Raw genomic sequence first — 21,284 nt, forward strand, 5'->3', positions numbered from 1 at the left:
ACATCATAGTTAATAACCATTAAATTCACCAGTGCTACCACAAGTAAGATGGTGTCACATGACTCTACACTTCCTTTTTCACTTCTTTCATCCTCTTATTTAAAATTTTCAGTACTAGGGATTGGTCACAGGCTTTTTGCATGCCAGGCAAGCGTTCTACCACTGAGCTAACATCCTCAGGCCTTTTGTTTTTAACACTTTGAGACAGAGGCTTGCAACTTAGCCTTGGCCTTAGGTCTTGGCAGTCTCCATCATTCTCTCTAGAAGCCTGGATTGCAGGTGTTCCACCAGGCCTGGCTGCTGTTTTGCTTGGTTCAGTTTTTCATGTGTCTTCTGGTACCATGTAATCTCTAAGACAGAATACCCCCTCTATTGCTTTCTTAGTTGCATCCCATCACTTACATCTAACAGGATCTCGAAGTCAGACTCTCGGGGACACCTGCTCAATAAAGGCCAAAGCTCTGCCTCCTGACCCCTCAGGTCCCTCTGCAAGCATCCAAGGCCATGACAGGTCATCTCAGGCAAGCGAGCTTTCCTGAACAGTGTTTCATGCTCAGAGGAAAGGAACAGAAGTGCTTCCTGAAGTATCAGCGAGTTCTGGCTCCAAATGGGAAGAGGGAGGATCCTTCCCCATGAGAGCCAGGGGAGAGCTTGGGCTTCTTGGATGCACAGAAGAAAATGAAGAGGAAAGCAGGGAGCAGTGACATGAAGTACCCTCAGAGTGCAGCCTTGTGCAGACGGCTAGCCTCAGCTAAACCACAGGGCCTCCTAGAAGGCTTGTGGCTCCATCACCCTTAAGACACTGTGAGAATAATGCCTTCTGGGCCCAAGGGTGGCAGCTTTGTACTGCACACTTCCCTGTCCCTAGAGGTCTAGAGTCACTCTGCACTGCAGTGACTACAAGACGTACAACCACAGACATTTGTTTTAAGTTCATCTCAGATTACCTTTCAAAACACTCACCTACCTCGTATTAGCTCATAAATATTCATGTCCATAAGTTCACATATTAGTGCAAGAGAACCAGATTTTCTGTCACTGCAGAAGAAAGCAGGTTTTAAATACTTTTTCTTGTCTTAATCGGAAAACATAATCAAAGCTCTTAATAGGCATTTGTACACATTTCTGATAAATAAGGTATTCCCACAAGAGACCATTTGGGCCAAGAAATTATTAAAATAGCATATAGGTTTTAAGTTCAAATCAATATTTAGGCTGAGCTGGGCGTGGTGGCGCACGCCTTTAATCCCAGCACTCGGGAGGCAGAGGCAGGCGGATTTCTGAGTTCGAGGCCAGCCTGGTCTACAAAGTGAGCTCCAGGACAGCCAGAGCTATAAAGAGAAACCCTGTCTCAAAAAACCAAAAAAAAAAAAAAATTTAGGCTGAAATTGATCCAAAATACTATTAAAATTCTAAAGAAGAGCTCTAAAAATACCTTGAAAAGGGTATTTCGTGAAAATAGGACACTAATTACCAGCAGAAACAAGGAAAGAGCTGGGAGGCTGGTTATGCAGGACGACAGGCAATGAGCTGAGGGCATGCTTAGTGGCAGCACCTTCACTTTCTCATCAGCTTGGCTTTTGGAGACAGCGTCTCTCCATTATGTAGCTCTGGCCAGCCTGGAACTCACTATGTACATCAGGCTGGCCTCAAACTCACAGGCTTGAATTCATAGAGATCTACCTGCCTCTGCCTCCCATCAAAGGCGGGTTCCATCACACCCAGCAACATGTTTAGTTTTGAATGACTTATGTTACTGTAGTGTAATTGGGATAACCTACAATAAAAATAGGAGACAAGAAAGACAAGTGTCTTCATTCATGTGATGTTCAGGTCTGACACTGAGTGGGCCAGAGGCTCTGGACTGCCACAAGCTTCTCCCGATCTTACTTAGACCCTAGGCACAGGTACTACATTGCTCCATGCTGTTCTGTCTGTCTTCCTGGGCTCCCTCTGCCTAGGCAGTGTGTCCTGGGCTCAGAGATCTTGGTGCTGTACATACCACAAGTGAATGCTCAGCTGACTTCCAAGAACACTGTAGGCCAAGAGGCCACACACCTGTGAGCAGACCTGCATTTTCATTTGAAACTCTGCTCTCCCCTGACTGACATCTACTACACCTTAGTGGGCAGATGAGTTCCTACAACAATTTCAGAGTAGGCCAGGCTCCCTTAAAGCTATAGCATGGCTTCTACACCTAGGGACACTTTCTCAGAGTACCAAAGCTGCACCAACCCACAGAATGGCCGGTCCTGCAGCCTGGCTTCCCAGCCCAGAGACTTGAGAAGCACAATGTTAATAAGTGGTTTTTTTGTTTTGTTTTGTTTTTTTAAGATTTATTTATTTATTATATGTAAGTACACTGTAGCTGTCTTCAGACACTCCAGAAGAGGGCGCCAGATCTCATTGCGGATGGTTGTGAGCCACCATGTGGTTGCTGGGATTTGAACTCTGGACCTTCAGAAGAGCAGTCGGGTGCTCTTACCCACTGAGCCATCTCACCAGCCCAATAAGTGTTTTTTAAAAACGCATCAGGCTTGGCCCAGGGCTGTGGCCATGCTCTCTCTGCCTTCTTGATTGATGAGTGAACTGTATACAAACTATTCTATGAACATGAATGGAAAATGCCATCAAACCTCATCAGCTACGGTCAGAGGGGCTGTGCTGTCACGAGAAAGTAACTCACATAATTCACAATTCATGAAGACCTGACTGAGCTACAGGAGCCCAGCCTGGACTGGCACTGCCTTCCCAAGCGCAGGCACACAAAGGTGAAGGCATTACCATCTTAGGAATGAGACACAATTTGCCCAAATAAAAATCTACATAATACAAGGTGTAACTGTCACTCTCTCGGCTCCAAAGCAAGCAGCCATGATAAAAAGAACTGTAATCTTTAGTACCGAGGTGTCCACTTCCGGTAACCCCCACGCTCACATGTACTTACAAGACCACTTCGTGCAGTGCAAGGATGTTGGGGTGTGGGTTCAGGCGCCTCAGTGCTTGGATCTCTCGCAGGCTGTTCACTTGCTCAATACTGTGATGTAGGCAAAAATGCACAACTAATTTACAATTAGGTCAACTGTAAAAGCAGAGTTATGAAATCATATTGATTTGCCATGATCAACATGTAAAACCTCATTTACTTTCCCCTCAGAAACGGAAATTAAATATAAATCGGCATGCACCTTCATTATCTTACAAAATTCAAGGTTTGGGTTTTTTTGTTTGTTTGTTGTTTTTTTTCTAGTACTGGGAATGAAACATGTGCCAGTCGTGGGACACACATGAGAGATATTGCAGAGCTCACAGCGAGGTGTTCTCACTTAGGAATACGTGAGTCCAGCTCCAAGCCCCCGTGCATAATGAGCCCCTGCCTGGTCTCTTGAACAACATTTTGAAAAAAAAGTCTACATTAGAAAGCTGTCCATAACATGCAATAACAGTGGTTAGATTTAGATGAAACTGGATTGTAGGAAATAGACATCTGCTATTCCCATTATACCAGGAACTTGACATTACAAACGTTTCTGGGATTCCCATGGTAGCGGGAGCTCCCTTCAGTAGGGTTAAAATTGTTGTCATCTACTATCATAAGAGGATTTTTTGGTTGTTTCTTTTACATAGTAAAAACACAGAACCATATAAAATTCTAATTAAGTATATTGAAAAGATTGATTAATGGTAATAAATAAAATTTACTAATCCATGTATGGAACTAGCCAACTAGATAAGGTGCACACTAGCTGAGAGTCAGCATTTCAGAGTTCTGGGACACACCGTTCTCCCTAGGAGGGAGAACGTCTGCATGTTCCCAGCATCCCACTTAGCTGGTGACAGTGTTCTCTGGACAGGTGGGTCTACACTATTGAAGGCCACTGTGGGGCTGGTGAGATGGCTCAGTGGGTAAGAGCACCCGACTGCTCTTCCGAAAGTCCAGAGTTCAAATCCCAGCAACCACATGGTGGCTCACAACCATCCATAACGAGATCTGGCGCCCTCTTCTGGAGTGTCTGAAGACAGCTACAGTGTACTTACATATAATAAATAAATAAATCTTTAAAAAAAAAAAAAAAAAAAAAAAGAAGGCCACTGTGCTTGACACGGCTCAGATCTCAAAGTGCAGCAAGACCAGTACAAAGGCATGAGCTTGGACACTACTGCCCTACAGAGACTGTAGGTCCATGAGACCATGACATGGTGAGCCATGGGGGTGGGGGGTGAAGTCACACCTAGCCAAATGACCCAATGTTCCAGAGCTTCCATTGCTGAGATGCCAAAAGAATCTATGATAGCTGTCTTCCTGTCAGCTGGCTGAGTTCTGTTCTACCGACTTTTCCCTTGTGCAGAGTTCAGCGCGCTGCCTAGCTTCCCTGAGAAGTTACATCCAACAGCGCATTAGTATAGCTCTGCCTCTTCCTCTGAAATGAGTTTAGTGAGCCATGAAAGATGCTACCCAGAAAAAGGCGCAGGACCCAGGACAAAGTCCCCCAGCTAGCGGCATCTTCGAGCTATGTACCAGCTGGAAGGCTGCATGGTAAGTGGCTGTCCCATGGAGCAGTAGTGGAAGCCTGCTATAGTCTAAGTGTATTTGTGACTGCCTTCCATGGTTCCTTCCCCAGCCCAGCCCAGGATCCAAAGTGTTAGCAACGGGCTCCCCAACAACAACCAGAAACAGCAGAGGCCACAATCTGGAGCCAGGCTCAATTGGCATATCCCGCAGGGAGATCTGGATGTGGTGAGAAGGCTGGACACAGGACACGGGAGTCCCAGGGCAGCAGCCGTTCACTGCCTGGATGGCAGCTTTCAACATGGTCTGTTCAGGATCCGTGCGTTCACACCTGCTCGTGGGTCCCCGGCTGAGTACCTCCTGCCCTACTAACATCCTCTGCCACATCAATAGTACCACAATAAATGCTTTGAAAACACACCTTTCCACAATGTATTCTATAGAACATGATCTATCAGGAAAGTGTCTTATTAATGTTATTTTATTCACTGTGTATGTGTATCTGTGTGTGTGTGTGTGTGTGTACACACATGTATGTGTAAGCACATGTACCTCTGTTATGTCACAGGTCAACTTGGAAAAATCAGGTCTGTCCTCCCACCGTGTGAGTTCCAGTGACTGAACTTAGGTCATCAGGCTTGGCAGCAAGCACCTGTACACGCTGAGCCATTTCGCTGGCCCTGAAAGTGCCTTGAAAGGAAATTCCATGTGCAAACGCTTGAGAAAGAGGTCCGCTGTTGTCCCTCCTAAAGGCCATAATTTAACGTTGATATTAAAAGTCCCCCAGGCCAGGCAGTGGTGGCGCATGCCTTTAGTCCCAGCACTTGGGAGGCAGAGGCAGGCGGATTTCTGAGTTTGAGGCCAGCCTGGTCTACAGAGTGAGTTCCAGGACAGCAAGAGCTATATATAGAGAAACCCTGTCTCGAAAAACCAAAAAATAAAAAAATTTTTAAAAAAGTCCCCCAAACCTCACGGAATAAAGAAAACAGCTGGTGTGGTGATGGGTACCTTAAATCCCAGGACTTGGAATGTAGGGGCAGGAGAGGGGAGTTCATGGGGAACTTCAGCTATAGTGAGCTCAGCTCTGTATGGGGCATGTGAGTCCTGTCAGAAGAGGTAGGGAGGAGGGGGAAGAGGAGGAGGAAGAGGAGCAGGAGGAGGAGAAGGAGGAGGAGGAACAGGAGGAGGAGCAGGAGGAGCAGGAGGAGGAGGAGCAGGAGGAGGAGGGGGAAGAGGAGGAGGAGCAGGAGGAGGAGGAGCAGGAGGAGGAGGAGAAAGAGGAGGAGGAGCAGGAGGAGGAGCAGGAGGAGGAGAAAGAGGAGGAAGAGCAGGAGGAGGAGCAGGAGGAGGAGGAGCAAGAGGAGGAGCAGGAGGAGAAAGAGGAGGAGGAGGAGGAGCAAGAGGAGGAGAAAGAGGAGGAAGAGCAGGAGGAGGAGCAGGAGGAGGAGCAGGAGGAGGAGGAGCAAGAGGAGGAGCAGGAGGAGGAGGAGAAAGAGGAGGAGGAGGAGCAGGAGGAGCAAGAGGAGGAGGAAGAGCAGGAGGAGGAGCATGAGGAGGAGGAGCAAGAGGAGGAGAAAGAGGAGGAGGAGCAGGAGGAGGAGGAGCAGGAGGAGGAGGAGCAGGAGGAGGAGGAGCAGGAGGAGGAGGAGCAGGAGGAGGAGGAGAGTAAATAGCTTCCCTTTAACATGTTCTGAACAGTTTTACTCTCAGAAGCCTTAGACACAATCTGGATGCTCTCCTGCTGGGGCTCCCACCAGGTATGGTGGTACACTCTTTTAATCCCAGCATTCAGGAGGCAGAGGCAGGCACATCTCTGAGTTCCAGTCCAGCCTGGTCTACACAGTGCATTCAAGGCCAACCAAGGCTGCACAGTGAGACACTGTCTCAAAACCAAACCAAACCAACAAAACAAAACAAAACAACTGGGCTTCCAAAGACTAGCCCTGCAGACCATCCTCCAAGGGACACATGGGCTGTATTCTGGGGTGGGGAGGGAAGGTAAACCAACTAAGGTGGAAGGAAGGAAGGACCAAGAGAACTGTATGGAAGCTTTCTTTGTCACGTCCATGCTCCTGACAGATGAGCACCCTTTGGTCTTTCCCATGTTCCAGGGGAAGAAGCCACCAAGGCTCTTTTAGTTATTATTTCTACCCACCCTGTGTAGCCCTGATTGGTCTGGAACTTGTAAACCAGGCTGGCCTCGAACTCACGGAGATCCACATGCCTTTGCGTCCTGAGGGCTGGGACTAAAGATGTGCACCACCACGCTCAGCTCATTTATTTATTTAATTGCTAGCTCATTATTTATTTATTTAATTGCTTGAGGAGCCTCCATACTGATTTCCATAGTGACCAGACTAACTCACAGTCCCAACAGCACACCAACGATGTATCAGCACTCACTTTTATCCTCCCCAGCATAGATCTCATTGTTTCTTTTCATTCATTCATTCATTCTTATGTAACCCTGAATGGCCTAGTATTCAATATGTAGACCAGGCTGGCCTAGAACTCACAGAGATCTTCCTGCCTCTGCCTCCATAGTGCTAGGATTAAGGCGTGTGCTACGACGCCTAGCTGAGGTGGACTTTTGGTTCTTTGTTTTCTCTCAGATAGACTGTTCGTTTGCTATGAACACCTGGGCTGGCAGAGGCTGCTCAGGTGGTAAACTGCCTGCCTAGCAAGCATGGGCCCAGCTTCAGAGCCACTACTACTGTAATTGACCCATTCAATTACAGAATTCTCATCTTCCTTTTCTCTGTTCTTCTAATTATCCCAAGCATGCAAAGGTTGTCAATGCAAAAGCATAGCTCTGCTAAAAGAATGTGTCTGTCAGATGGGAGTGAACACAGCCCAGGAACAGATACAGTTTGGCTCAAATACCATCTTCCAATGTGGTAATATTTTCCTGAAGTTCTTATAGCAACAGAACAAAGAAATGTTTAAATCAATTTAAAAATACATTAGTGGATAGATGGCTCAACCGTTAAGAGCACTTGCTGTTCTTGCAGGGGACCTGTTCATTCTTGCAGGGGATCTGTTCAGTTCACAGCCCCCAGTTCACAGCCACCTGTAACCCCAGCTTCAGAGGATCTGACACCTCTCTGGCCTCCAGGAGCCCCTCCACACGTGATACACACATACACTCAGGCCACATAAATACACATAAGAAAAGCACACTTTGGGGCCGGGCATGGTGGCGCACGCCTTTAATCCCAGCACTCGGGAGGCAGAGGCAGGAGGATTTCTGAGTTCAAGGCCAGCTTGGTCTACAAAGTGAGTTCCAGGACAGCCAGAGCTATACAGAGAAACCCTGTCTCAAAAAAACGGAAAAGAAGAGAGAGAGAGAGAGAGCGCGAGCGAGCGAGCGAGCGCCAACTCTCCTTTCCAGGGGAGCCATGTTCAATCCCCAGCACCTACACTGCAGCTAACAATTGTCCCTGGTGCCAATTCCAAGGGGACCGGACGTCCTTTTTTGGCCTCTATGGGCATTGCATGCAAATGGTACACAGACATACATGCAGGCAACACACTTACACATACAAAATAAAAATAAATAATATTTAAAAAGTATATAAAAGTGAAGCATCGGGCTGGTGAGATGGCTCAGTGGGTAAGAGCACCCGACTGCTCTTCCGAAGGTCCAGAGTTCAAATCCCAGCAACCACATGGTGGCTCACAACCATCCGTAACAAGATCTGTTGCCCTCTTCTGGAGTGTCTGAAGACAGCTACAGTGTACTTACATATAATAAATAAATAAATCTTTTAAAAAAAAAAAAAAAAAAGTGAAGCATCACCCATCAGAAACTACAGTTCTAGAATATAATTCCATTTTCCACAAACAGCAGCTGGTCACTCCCAGAGATTACACTTCTCTATTCCTATATGAAAATTATTTTTTCCAATATATTAATACATTAATTGATTCATATAAATAAATTTCAGGAACTCTAATTTTGGGTTTGACTTACAAAAACCCAGCATAGTATAACACACTTTTACAGCACACACCGTGTGTGGTAGTCACTGACATTACCACCAACTTGGACAAGAGAAAACCCCAGTGAACTGAGCACATTAGTTCACGGTCTTAGCTGTCCAAGGACATCTGCTTACAGCTTGCACACTAGTGAGTAGCTACAGTCTTCCCACTAGCATTAAGATGCCTTCCTGACTCACCCATGTCTGTGCAGTCTGGAATGCGCCTGGTCACGTACCTTTCAAAGTGCTGCTTCATTTGTTTGCATGCATAGTAATTCCCATCTCTCAGACTCTGCATCTTCATAACTTCAGAAAACGTCCCCTCTCCTATCTTGCCAATTGCTTTGTAGTCTACAGGTAAAAATAAAGTTTAATTTATGAATTTCTTTCATATTTACTTCCCCACTACAGACTTTTTCCTCTGCGTAATTTCACAACAACACTGTGGCTCAGTTCTCCTAGCTCATCTGAGCTCCAGAGCAGGGCTGTGCTGGCTCCCTGGGCAGGAGGATGCCATCACTGCATCCTGACCAGAGGTGTGAGGCCTCTAAATGGCTCTAGATGGAGCGGAGAGGGAGGGACTGGACGAGGGCTGCTGTGGCCCTGGGTAGATGTCAGTGTCTGGGCAGTCTTCTGAAATTCACCCTCCTCGCTCCTACAGAGCCTCCAGGCCATCTGCAGCAGTTTCCTGAGCTTTTCGCTGGCCTAATTTTCTAAAGGCTGCCAGCAGCTGCCCCTGATGTCGCCGCTCCCAGCACTGAACTATCCCTGGCAAGTGTTTGTAAGCCTCTGACCTGCTGCGTGGTGCCCCTTCCTGCCTGCACTCTCTCGAGTAGTTTGTCTTGCCTGACTAGCGGCAAGTGGGAAGCTTTATATGGACCACGCCTGTGACCAAAGCTGCCAGCAGCTGCCCACCCACTGCTCTGGACGTGGCAAGCAGGACCTGTCCACTGCTGAGTGTTCACAGCCTACCAGACTAGGGACAGTGACAGGGAGAGTCAGTTTGGATACAACAGCAAAGGGCTCAGTGGAGAGTGCTGACCTAGCACATATGAGGCCCTGAGTCCCATCTTTTGTACCACAAAAGACCAAACCAAACTACACGAGAGCAGATATGGTAGGAGAAAAGTTACTACCAGTGGCAGAGCTTCAAGGAAGCGCCTGTGAGTGAGAAGCAGAGGAAGAAGCCAGGAGGACAGCATCATATCGAGGACATGTGTGGGAACAGCCTCAGAGAAGCAAGCCTGCACTAAGCCTCCTTGACCATCAGACCCAGACTGCATCCACACCACACAGCCTTGCCTTGGCCCAGCCCTGAAGAAGACCTGCGTATCACTGTAGCATGTGAAGCTTGCAGACTCTTCAGACTTCCTTTGCTGTTTGTTTTCAGAGACAATGTCTCTTTATGTAGTCCTGGAACTCACACTGTAAACCAGGCTAGCCTCTAACTCAGAGAGATTTGCTTGCTTCTGCCTCCCAAGGGCTGGGATTAAAGATGTGTGCCATCTGGGCTGGAGAGATGGCTCAGTACTTTACAGTACTGACTGTTCTTCCAGAGGTCCTGAGTTCAAGTCCCAGCAACCACATGATGGCTCACAACCATCTGTAATGAGATCCAATGCCCTCTTTCAGCATGTCTGAGGACTTCTACAATGTGTGTGTGTGTGTGTGTATATATATATATATATATATATATATATATATATGTAATTCTTTTTTTTTAATTTAAAGAAATAAATAAACAAATAGACAAGGCACCATCAGGCCTTGCTTGAAATTCTGACTGTTGTTGCTTTTTGCTTTAAATAGTGTTTTTTGGGGGGGAGGGAGTTGGGTGTTTGTTTGTTTGTTTGTTTGTTTTTTCGTTTGTGGCAAGGTTTCTCTGTGTAGCCCTGGCTGTCCTGGAACTCGCTCTGTAGACCAGGCTGGCCTCAAAGTCAGAGATCCCCATCCACCTGTCCCTATCTCCCCAGCACTGGGATTAAAGGACTATATCATCACTGCCTGGCTATTCAAATAATTTTATGTTATATGTATGGGTGTTCTGTCTGTCAGGAGAAGAGGCTGCTGGATCCCCTGGAAAAGGGTGGGACATCTGCTAAGATGTCCAACAAATATATGTATTCAGTATAGGGCATGCCACAGCTGATGGGAAAAACAGAGCAGCAGCCAGCAGCAGTGCCCAGACATCCTCCTCCTCCTAGGACAGGGAGGTGCGAGCAGCATCTGCATCCTGCTGACTCATTTCTGCGTGAACATTCCAGTTATCACACAGTACTTGCACAGGTAGGAGAAAGGCTCTGGAAAGAGTCTATACTTCCGCAATTACTGTTTTTCACTCCCAGGAGACATCTCCGCAGATGAACAGAGACAAATACAACTGTCACATGTCACAATAACAAGACTAAACTAGAAACTTATATCAAGATCATCCCCTAATATTAAAGAGCTATTATGAAACATATTTTGCTAACTGTACTTTCAACTACTAATTAGAAATATAGGAAAATGTGCGACCTGGTGCCAAGTGAAATAAAAGACTAGCAATGCACACACTCACATGTGCACAGGAGAACACACACGTGCGCACAGGAGGAAACTGAATGCAAACCCGAGTGTTTTACATTTGTATCTAGGTAGGTATAAAGGCAAGCTTACTGTTGTTCCGGACCCTTCTCTATATTGTTAATGTTCACAATGTATGGATTTATCAATGTATGTAAAGATGTGGATTTCAAGACCTTTAAGGAATCTCCTGGCGTAGCGCTTACCACCAACAGAAGAGAAACTCAGAAAGAACATTCTTAAAGATGAGATCAGTGCACAAAGGCCGTCCATGGGCAGCTGTGGAGCACTCAGCTTCAAGAGGAGGGCAAACCTGACACAATAAATTCCAAAAGTGCATTTCATCACAAGTAAGGTAAGCAGCCTGCTTTGAATACGAGAAGAAAAAAAAAGTTGCCTGTGAACGTTAAGATAGTGAAATACACAAACTCAGAGTGAGGCAGCGCCTCGCTAGCTCTGGACCACTGACCCAGCAACAAAGTGAACTGGATCCCCTACTCATGGCTGGGGCAGGCAGATAAAGGGTCATTTGTTTCTCCCTGGCTCTGCTGGCAGCCATGATGTCTGGGGTATCAAACAAGAATGAGAGGTGGGAGGAGAAAAAGCAGCAGTAGCCCTAGGAAAACCACCCAGGAGAAGCAGCTTTCCCTCAGGGGACCCTGCTGTGTCACACACTTCACAGCTACCCAGAAAGGCCCAGGCAGTGCTAGGGAGGGGGACTAGAGCTGAGCTATGGATAACACATGTCCCACCCCACACTAACGGGAATAATCAACCACCCAGGAGAAAACACAAGCGTCAAGGACAGAGAAGGTGGACCACGGAAAACAGAGGAATCCATTTGCACCAATTAAAATTCTTGTCCGTTCTTGTTTAATCAAATCTGTGTCTGTGGAATTGGAACCTATTAGCACTTGAAAAGTAGAGGTAAAATTTGCTTTTGTGGAACCTGTGGTGTGCAAGTGTGAACACTGTCTTTCCCAAGTTGTAGGGCAGGTCATACCGTCAGTATAACCAGCTCCACCTTAGGGTAAGAAGGGCTGAAGGATGTTAGCTGTTAGTACAGCTAGAATCTGCAGAAAAAAGGGACTCCATCCATTTGAATTTCTTTGGGAGATTAAGTGTTTCAAACCACATTACCAAAACCAGACCAGGACTTTCAACAAAGAGGGCAGTACCATACTAATTATTTCTGTAGTGAGCAACAGTGACATCATGGCTGCCAGCAGAGCCAGGGAGAAACAAATGACCCTTTATCTGCCTGCCCCAGCCATGGGTAGGGGATCCAGTTCACTTTGTTGCTTTGTTGTTGAGTTTGTGTATTTAACTATCTTAACGTTCACAGTCAACTTTTTTTTTCTTCTCATATTCAAAGCAAGGATGCTTACCTTACTTGTGATGAAATGCACTTGTGATGAATTACCAAACATGGTGGGAAAAAAAAAAGACACAAAATTATTCAAAAACCTACAACCATTTACATCTAAACCACGTCCACTAAACCCAGGCAACTGACTAGGAATTCGTGGCACTGGCAAACCTGCAGCAGCCATGAAAATGTATATTCCAAGTGTGTACACACACAGAAAACCCACACACTGCGAGAATGCTAAACAGGTCCATGGCTGCTCCAGCTGCTCTTTTCAGAGCACACTGACTAAACTTGTTCTCTTCTTTAAAAAAAAAAAAACCTCTGATAGCATGGCAAAGCATGTATTAGGGTGCATAATTTTGCAGGTATGATTAAATAATCCATTAAAAAATTCACACAAGGGCTGGAGACATGGCTCAGTAGTTAAGAGCACCGACTGCTCTTCCAGAGGTCCTGAGCTCAATTCCCAGCAACCACATGGTGACTCACAACCATCTGCAATGAGATCTGATGCCCTCTTCTGGTGTATCTGAAGACAGCTACAGTGTACTCACATGTATAAAATAAATAAATCTTAAAAAAAAAAAAAAATCAGACAGGCCAGGCAGTGGTGGCACACACCTTTACTGCCAGCATTTGGGAGGCAGAGACAGTCGGAACTCTTGTGAGTTCAAGGCCAGCCTAGTCTACAGAGTGAGTTCCAGGGCAACTGGGGCTACACAGAGAAACCCTGTCTCAAAGAACCAAAAACCAAACCAAACCAAAAAACAGTCTAGAGAGGAAAAAGTAAGGACTCTAATTAGATCCAGTAAGGACAAATGTCTTCATGTAAGGATTGGATAAGCTCATCTTCTCTCTCGAGTTGATGTTTTCCATCCACTGGGCCAGCCAGACACTCACTCCCAGTCTGCATGCCAGACACAGTGGTGTCTTACACACACACACACACACACACACACACACACACACACACCGTCTTACCTGGCCCCTTCAGCATCCTCAGCATCCTCCCTGGAGATTGCTGTCACTACACCTGTTTGAGGATGAGAACTGAGGGGGCTGAGAGGCGGCAGGGACTCCTGAGGCTGTGGGTCTGCCTAGCTCCGTGCCAGGCTGCAGTGTCCTCCATCTCCAGAGAGGATGCTCTTAACTTTACCCTGGGACACCTTGCCACTCACTATGCAAATGACTTACAAGGCAAAGGAGGAGGACAGGAAAACTGGCTAAACCTGGGTGTTACCAAAAATTTGGCCACAATCCACTTTCTGGAGGCCTAGGGTGGTGATGGCACATGCCTTTAATTCCAGCACTTGAGAGGCAGAAACAGGCTAATCTCTGAATTCTAGGCCAGCCTGGTCTACAGAGCTAGTTCTAGGGTAGCTTTGGCTACAAAGGGAAACCCTGTCTTGAAAAACCAAAATGAGCCGGGCGGTGGTGGCACACGCCTTTAATCCCAGCACTTGGGAGGCAGGAGCAGGCAGATTTCTGAGTTCGAGGCCAGCCTGGTCTACAGAGTGAGTTCCAAGACAGTCAGGGCTACACAGAGAAACCCTGTCTCAGGAGAAAAAAAAAAAAGAAAAGAAAAGAAAAACCAAAATGAAATAAAATAATTACGTAGAGCCGGAGGGGTGGCTCAGTGATGGAGAGCACTGTTGCTCTTGCAGAGAACTGGGATTTGGTTCCAAGACCATGGTGGCCCACGAATGACTCTAACTCCAGTTCTAAAGGACTCCAGGCACCAGTGACTGTGTCCACATGCCACACAAACATACATGCAGGCAAATATATATATACATATGTATATATATATATAACTTAAAATTTTTAAATTAATATTTACATATATAATTTGCATTTTATGATGTGTCTATTTTTAAACTTTTCTTAATTTTTGGTTTTTTTTCCTCTTTAAGTGTGTCTACAGGATCTGTGGTGAGAGAGAGAATACTAGAGAGAAGGGGGTGGAGGGAGAGAGAAGATACCATAGCTTGGGTGAGAGGAACACCTGTAGTAGTGTCTGTGGTGTTTAGCACTGCATATGCCTGAACTGCGAGCTCTTTGGGAATCTCTTATCTCGGTTCCCATCTCACCATAGGCATGCTGGGATTGCAGGTGCACGCTACTGCATCAGAGTTTTGTTTTGTTTTGTTTTGTTTTGTTTTGTTTTGGAGACAGTTTCTGTCTAGTAGGCTTGGCTATCCTGAAACTTGTTATACTGATCAGGATGGCCTCAAACTCATGGAAATTCAACTGCGTCTGCCTCTTAAGTGCGGGGAATGAATGTGCCCGTCACTCCCCTCAAGACCACATTAATCTTCTTTAAAGGGAGTGACACAGTGACACAAGACTGAAGGGTGAATGAGACGACTTATTTTTAAATGTTATGTCATTTATGGTACACAGAAATGACTGCACTGCAATTAAAATGTAGTTTAAATTTGATATTGTAACTACAGAGAACACAACCTAATCTTCACGGTAAGAGACTGCACTTCTGGCTACACTATCACAGGCAATCATAACCGTGTATCTATGAAAATCAAACAGCGGTCCCAACAAAACCGACTTGTCAAGTCGCATTTGGACTCCAGGTTACCCACAAACCCGGCACTAAGTCCAGTTTTCCAGTCCTTCTATTTTCTAGAAAAACTGCCTCATCTCCCAACTTCTAAGCAACCGTTTTACATTCCGCTAAAAGGATGCTTTCAGAACCACGACTGTTTAGCTCAGAAAGTAAGACAGGCGGCCCAGCGCGGCTAAAGCCGCTGTCCCGCAGGGGCGGGGAGCCACCGTGTGAGCGCTCAGAGCCGACGGCCAATGTCTGAGATTTCAGATGCGATCCGACAAACGAACGAACGAACGAACGAATGAGCGAGTGAATGAACGACATGACACAACTCCCCGAACTCCAGCAGAACCGGCTGCCTCGCCCCGGGTACCGGCGGCGCCGCCCCGCAGGCCCCGGGGACCCTCAGCCCTTCTCCGGCCCCACTCACTCTTCATCCTGAACGCGGATGACGCCGTCAGCCCCTGGACGGCCCCGGGCCGAAAAGAAAAGAGGAGACTGTGGTACCGGCCTTCTCCCTTCCAGAGGTGGCTTCCGGCTCGAGGACCTTCGCGGTGGTCCCGGGCTGGGGAGCGTTAGGATCCGGCCGCCATATTGTATTCCTGTCGCCCTAGCAACCGCCAGACCCTTCGGAGGGAGGGGCGTTCCTGAGACAGGCGTTCACGCATGCGCGAAGGAGAGGGTTTAAAAACCGCTGCCCGTTCACGCATGCGCGGTGCAGCCTGCCGCCTCGGTTTGGTCGCTATGCAACCTCTCGCTGCTTTAAATTTAATTTCTTACCTTAGTGAGTAGGCGACCTTGGTGGGACTGACTCTTCCCAGCTCTCCCGAGAATGTAACGAGAATGTAACGATGTTGAACCAGACGAGAACAATTTCCTTGAGCTTTAACTGCCTGTAACACTAGTTGGAGCCTGTTCTTGACAACACCTACAGTTGAGCATCAAAGCAGCCTGATAGCTACTGCTGTGTAATTTGTAAGTTTTACTGCTTAATTCAACAAACATTTACTTTGCTAAAAGTAGTGTTGCACGCATTGGAGATATAATGAAAAGCGACCTAGACGAGATACCTAAATTCTTGTTACTGTAAAGTGAGGTTGAAAAATTCTCACCCTGTGCATTTAAATTCAAAAAGAAAAAGAAAAAAAAAGTCATGTGGGTTGTCTAAAAATAAACTGCATTTAAATTCAATAAAGAAAGAAAGAAGCCGGGCGTGGTGGCGCACGCCTTTAATCCCAGCACTCCGGAGGCAGAGGCAGGCGGATTTCTGAGTTCGAGGCCAGCTGGTCTACAAAGTGAGTGCCAGGACAGCCAGGGCTACACAGAGAAACCCTGTCTCGAAAAACCAAAAAAGAAAGAAAGAAAAAGAAAAATCCTCACCCAAGTGGTCGCAGTGAAGACTAAATGAGATGTCCCTGGTGTCCCACCCAATTCCTAGGGGCTGTTGCCTAAGGCTTGACAGGGTCTGTCACACTGCAAGTGCTTAATAAATGTTTGTCCAAAAGCCAAGGGTTATCAGCACCTGTCACCTCTGTATCATTCCTATCTGTCTAGGGGCAAACCTGATTTTAAGCATTGAGGATTCAGGACAAACTTTACCCTTTGACCCAGTTAAACAGGCATATGGGAGAAGTGTTTTTGCTGACTTGGGCAATAGAAACCATATATCCTGTTGTTGGAGTCCCAAGATGATATAGGGCTTTGTCAGGGTCACTTCCTGGTGGATCCCTGAATCCAGCCACCAGCCCATGGCTTCCGACTCCCTGTGTTTCTGTGCCCAGAAGAAGTTGGGTGCAAAGGGTTTAAACATGTACATATTTTATGGAGGGTGTGTTTCAAACTGGCCCCTGGCCGGGCGTAGTGGCGCACACCTTTAATCCCAGCACTCGGGAGGCAGAGGCAGGTGAATTTCTGAGTTCGAGGCCAGCCTGGTCTACAAAGTGAGTTCCAGGACAGCCAGGGCTATCAGAGAAACCCTGTCTCGGAAAACCAAAACCAAAAAAAAAACAAAAAAAAAAAAAAAAAAAAAAAAAACAAAAAACAAAAAAACTGGCCCCTGGAACAACTGATGCGTTTTAGCAAATTAGAAATAACATCTGGGGCTGGTGAGATGGCTCAGTGGTTAAGAGCACCGACTGCTCTTCCAAAGGTCCTGAGTTCAAACCCCAACAACCAAGGGTGGCTCACAACCATCCATAACGAAATCTGAAGCCCTCTTCTGGAGTATCTGAGGACAGCTACAGTGTACTTACTGTAATATAATAAATAAAATATATAATAAATCAATAAAATAAAATAGAAGTCACATCTGAAAAGCCCTTCTGTTTGTCTATTTTTCTTTTTTTTTTTGTCTAACAGTTTTCATATGCACACATTGTGCAGTGAAACATTTAAATTATTCTCATTTCCTTATTTGTTTTCTGCTTCTCCATCTCACCCCAAGCCCAGAATTCACAAGCAGGACTTCAGTTTCTCTATGGAAAATGTTCTGCCTTCCTCTGACTGTGTGTTCCAGAGCTCTATGTCAAAATTTAAAAATGTGAAGAGGAAGATAAAAGCTAGAACTCAGTGACTGAACTCGGCTTTGTGTGCACGAAGCCCTGAGTTTGATCACTAGCCCCTGCAGAGGGGAGAGAAAAAGGACAAGCTTAGAGTCACGGAGCCTTAGTGAAGAAAGCCAGGAGAATCAACTCAGGTGTCCAGAAAAAGCAAGAGACACAGAAAAAGGGGTTGTCACACATTCGTGCTATTAGTCCCAGCACTGTGGCTTGGGGCTATGGGTGGAGGCAAGCTGATCTCTGGGAGTTCAAGGCCAGCCTGGGCTACATAGTTCCAGCTACATAGACTTTGGAAAATGCTTTTATCCTTCGACACTCCAGCTTTCCTGTCAGGTGACTCTTTCCACCAGATCTTTTGATACAGAAGTGGTGGGGACACCACCACTGCCCTTGCTGCAAACTGTCTTTCTTAAATCGTAGGCTAGCTCCCAATGTGATAACCTTGGGATAGACTCACAGAAGCACAGGGGGCATGACATTGAATATTTCACTGGCCATAAAAGACAGAGGAGTGTGGCCTTCCAATTGCTTCTAATTCTCTTCTAGAAATCCCCAGTTATTGGTGTGGTGGGGGCAGAGGCAAAATGGGGGTCACACACGAAAGGAGAGCTCATCACTTCCCAGGAGTCACCAATGGATGATGGACGTCCAAAGTGAGGGAGACAAGCCCCTGGGGCTGCCGGGAGAGGGATCCAGCACAGGATAGGGAAGGCTGAGAAGATGAGCTGGGCAGCAGGCATGGAGAACAGCCAACTCAAGACTTCAGCAAGAAGCCCTTGAAGGCATCTCCGGCTAAGAGCCAACAGACAGACAAAAAGAGAACAACTGCTCTCTGGTCTCGTGCATTTGACTGTCCAGAAAAGGAACTCAACGAAATCGAGTCAGGCCAACGACTCTCATGTAGAAAGCTAAACAACAGAACACAGGGCAACACAAAAAGTTCTACTAGAAGGAAACATAGGGCTGCGGGTGCGCTGATTTGGTAGTTTAGCTTGTATGAAGCCCAGGGTTCGATTCCCCAGCACGGCATAAAATTCAGCCTTGCCAGTGAGTGCCTATATTCCTAACCTCAGGGAGATGGAAACAAGAGGAGCGGTTCAATGCCATGCTCAGCTATGAGGCTAGCCTGGACTAAATGATACTATAGCTCAAAAACTCGAACAAATGAAAAATCAGAAAGTGGTCTATTTAAAATGCTGTATATCCACTCCCTTAAGAAAACTTAATTTTCTGTACTCTTAGCGGCCTGGTTTCTGAGTTCCGTGGGTCTCGGGTGCCCCCTAGCGTTCCCTCTCAGTCATTGTGCCTGGCCGCGTCCAGGCGTCCGGTAGCCGGGTGAACCTGGGCACTAAGCCGGTTCCGACCCATCCCTGGGGAAGTGGGCTCGAACTCGCAGCATTTGCTGAGGTCGGCTTGGCTGCGGCCCTTTAGAGTGCACGACGTGGTGGTGGAAGATTCACCGCATAAATACCGGGGCTGTGTAAACAGATTGCACACAGGGGCGCAGGGAAACCTGCCTTCCGTGACAGTAGGAGTCTTGCTGAAAGGGAGGGTAAAAACCAGGTGGCCTCGAACTCGACTGCGCCACCTTGAACTCTTGATCCCCCTGTCTCCACTTCCCAAATGCTGGGGTTACAGGTGGGCAAGCGCCCCCTCACCCAGCTAAGTTATTTACTGGCTTGAAGAGTCCCGGTCTATCTGGAAATGCCTCCGGTCTCCTGCCTCTCTGCTCGACACCTCATTTTGGGTGAGGTTTTAGGGGAATCTGCAAAGCGGTGTTACTCTGGCCAAGAGGTTGCCAGATACAAAGTTCGTGTACGTCCGTGATATTGTCCGAACTTAAACCAAGATGCAGAGGTGGTGGCTCTTTTGTTTGTTTTGTTTTTGAGAAAAACTTCAGTCTCGTTCACTCCATGCGTTACTGGACTTAGCAACGATTTATAAAGACATTTTTGAGCCTGGCGTGGTGGCGCGTGCCTGTAATCTTAGTATTCGGAAGGCCGAGGCGGGAGAGCTGCCTCGATTTGAAAGAAAGCTAGAAATGAATTCCAGGCCGTGTCAGGAGGAAGCTGAAAGATCCAGAACAGGGAAATCGCAGCCACTCCCCGAGGTGCTTCGTACGCACGGGCACTGGGGAAACGAGGAGGAGGCTGTAGAACAGGCTAAACTTTTGGCCAAGAAAATGAGGGAAGCCAAAGAAAAACTCCAGGAACAGATAGATCGCCAAGTGGCGTGCGCTGTTCTCGCTGAGAGTTTCTACTTCTGAGTCCAGTCAAAAATAGTCTTTAAGAATGACAAATAAATAATCAGACCTTGCGGGGGGCGGACTAGCACGGGGTTCAGGTCCGCAGGAAGGCAGCTAAGGTCCTAGCAGCTGCTGGTGACTCGATGCTGTGAAGTTCGCGGTCGTTCTTCGCTTTCTGTCTGGCTTTCCGTATTCTAAGTTTGATTCAGCCATGACAACGGCGCTGGTTCCCCAGTTTTCTCGCTGCAAATATTCTCGGAGCTCTGACCGGCAACAGCTATGTTCCCTGGAAACGCCTGGGTTCTCTGTAGGACCCCGCCCCCGCGTCAGTTTCTTCATCTGCTCCAGGAGTAGCACACGGAGCAAGAGCTCGGGTGGGGCGGGGAGCGCGTGGGAGAGGGGCGGGTGCTTGGAACCCTGGGGACAAGGGGAGGAGCCAGACAGCCTGGAGCACAGGCTGCTACAAGGACAAACCTTGTGGGCTGTCTGAGAGCAGACTTCAGCCGTCTGGCCGGTTAGCTCAGTTGGTTAGAGCGTGGTGCTAATAACGCCAAGGTCGCGGGTTCGATCCCCGTACGGGCCAGAGAAGTAACTTTTTAGAAGAAGCTTTGTAATTTGTAAGCACTACCATTCTAAATTCTAGAAAGTGGACTTCAGCCTCTTTCCTACCCTAACCCGCCAGCCAGTACAGAGCCGAAGTTCCTTCTATCCCTTGTCGCCGGCCCCACCAGCCACTTGAATAGGACATCTTATATTACTCGTTTAAATCCGGCTCTGGTCATCCGGGACATTTCCCAAGACTCCAGTTTCCCTGGCTGTGCAGTAAAGACGAATGGCCTCCGGTGGACCTCAGTGTTCACTGCAGTTCTTAACGCTGAAAACGCAGGTCGGGGCAAAGCGTTCCGCGGGTATTTACCGCAAGCAGACTGCCCGCGCTGGGCGACCCCGGCACCACTGACCGCCTGTCCAGAAGACTTCGCTTGTTTCTGCCTGCTTTCTGTCAAAGATTTTCGACTCCACACTTCGTCCTCTTAGTTCTGCGTTTGGAGGCAGAGGGCAGTGAACACCTTTCTCACGGAATTTCCTAGTCTTTGGCTGATCATGGGTGTTTACAAAAACAAACAAACAAAACCCCCTAGCTTTCTAGGCTCCTCGCCTTTTTTTAGCTCCTTTGTGGGTGCAGGGTGCTGCGTTTTGTTATTCGTAGCCCAGACTCCGGATTCTTCTGCCTCCACCTCTGACAGCTGAGATTACAGAATGGACTACCGTACCTGTCGGCTCTATCCTTTTCTCCAATGTGGTTGGACTCTGGATTAGGGAACCGCAGCTCAAGTGCACAGAGCTTAAGGTCTTGATAAATGCTTGCGCTGTAGTGAGAGCTATGGATTTCATGCTAGTGGGTGGGACTGTTGTTATTACATACAAAATTAAAATAAAATAAGTGGACTGCCGGCCCCCAGAATAGGGGCCTGCAGGTGTCATGTC

At 47.2% G+C, this 21,284-nt stretch overlaps 1 protein-coding gene and 1 non-coding gene across 10 annotated transcripts in view; one reads left to right on the top strand and one right to left on the bottom strand.

Moving 5' to 3' along the window:
• The window catches only part of Mok (MOK protein kinase), a 34,933-nt gene extending 18,881 nt beyond the window's left edge, over positions 1 to 16,052 (bottom strand). For 4 of the 9 annotated variants that reach the window (XM_085830682.1, XM_021179097.3, XM_021179098.3 and 1 more), the window contains exons 1-4: positions 15,427 to 15,587; positions 8,730 to 8,844; positions 2,948 to 3,037; positions 968 to 1,038 (exon numbers count right to left, since the gene is read on the bottom strand). In XM_085830682.1, coding sequence (XP_085686808.1) covers positions 968 to 1,038; positions 2,948 to 3,037; positions 8,730 to 8,844; positions 15,427 to 15,433 — 283 coding nt within the window. In that variant the 5' untranslated portion in view covers positions 15,434 to 15,587. Of the gene's footprint in view, positions 1 to 963; positions 1,039 to 2,947; positions 3,038 to 5,062; positions 5,192 to 8,729; positions 8,845 to 15,426; positions 15,622 to 15,776 lie in introns of those variants that run through there. The other 5 variants (XM_085830681.1, XM_029484442.2, XM_085830684.1 and 2 more) reach the window with 5 other exon arrangements.
• Positions 16,053 to 20,308: 4,256 nt separating this feature from the next.
• Trnai-aau (transfer RNA isoleucine (anticodon AAU)) lies at positions 20,309 to 20,382 on the top strand. Its single transcript has one exon. It is a non-coding gene; the product is annotated as a tRNA-Ile (tRNA).
• The last annotated feature ends 902 nt before the right edge of the window (positions 20,383 to 21,284 follow it).

The sequence above is a fragment of the Mus caroli genome, unplaced genomic scaffold (assembly GCF_978045245.1).
Source record: "Mus caroli unplaced genomic scaffold, Mus_caroli_1 scaffold_14, whole genome shotgun sequence".
NCBI classification, from domain to species: Eukaryota; Metazoa; Chordata; class Mammalia; order Rodentia; family Muridae; genus Mus; species Mus caroli.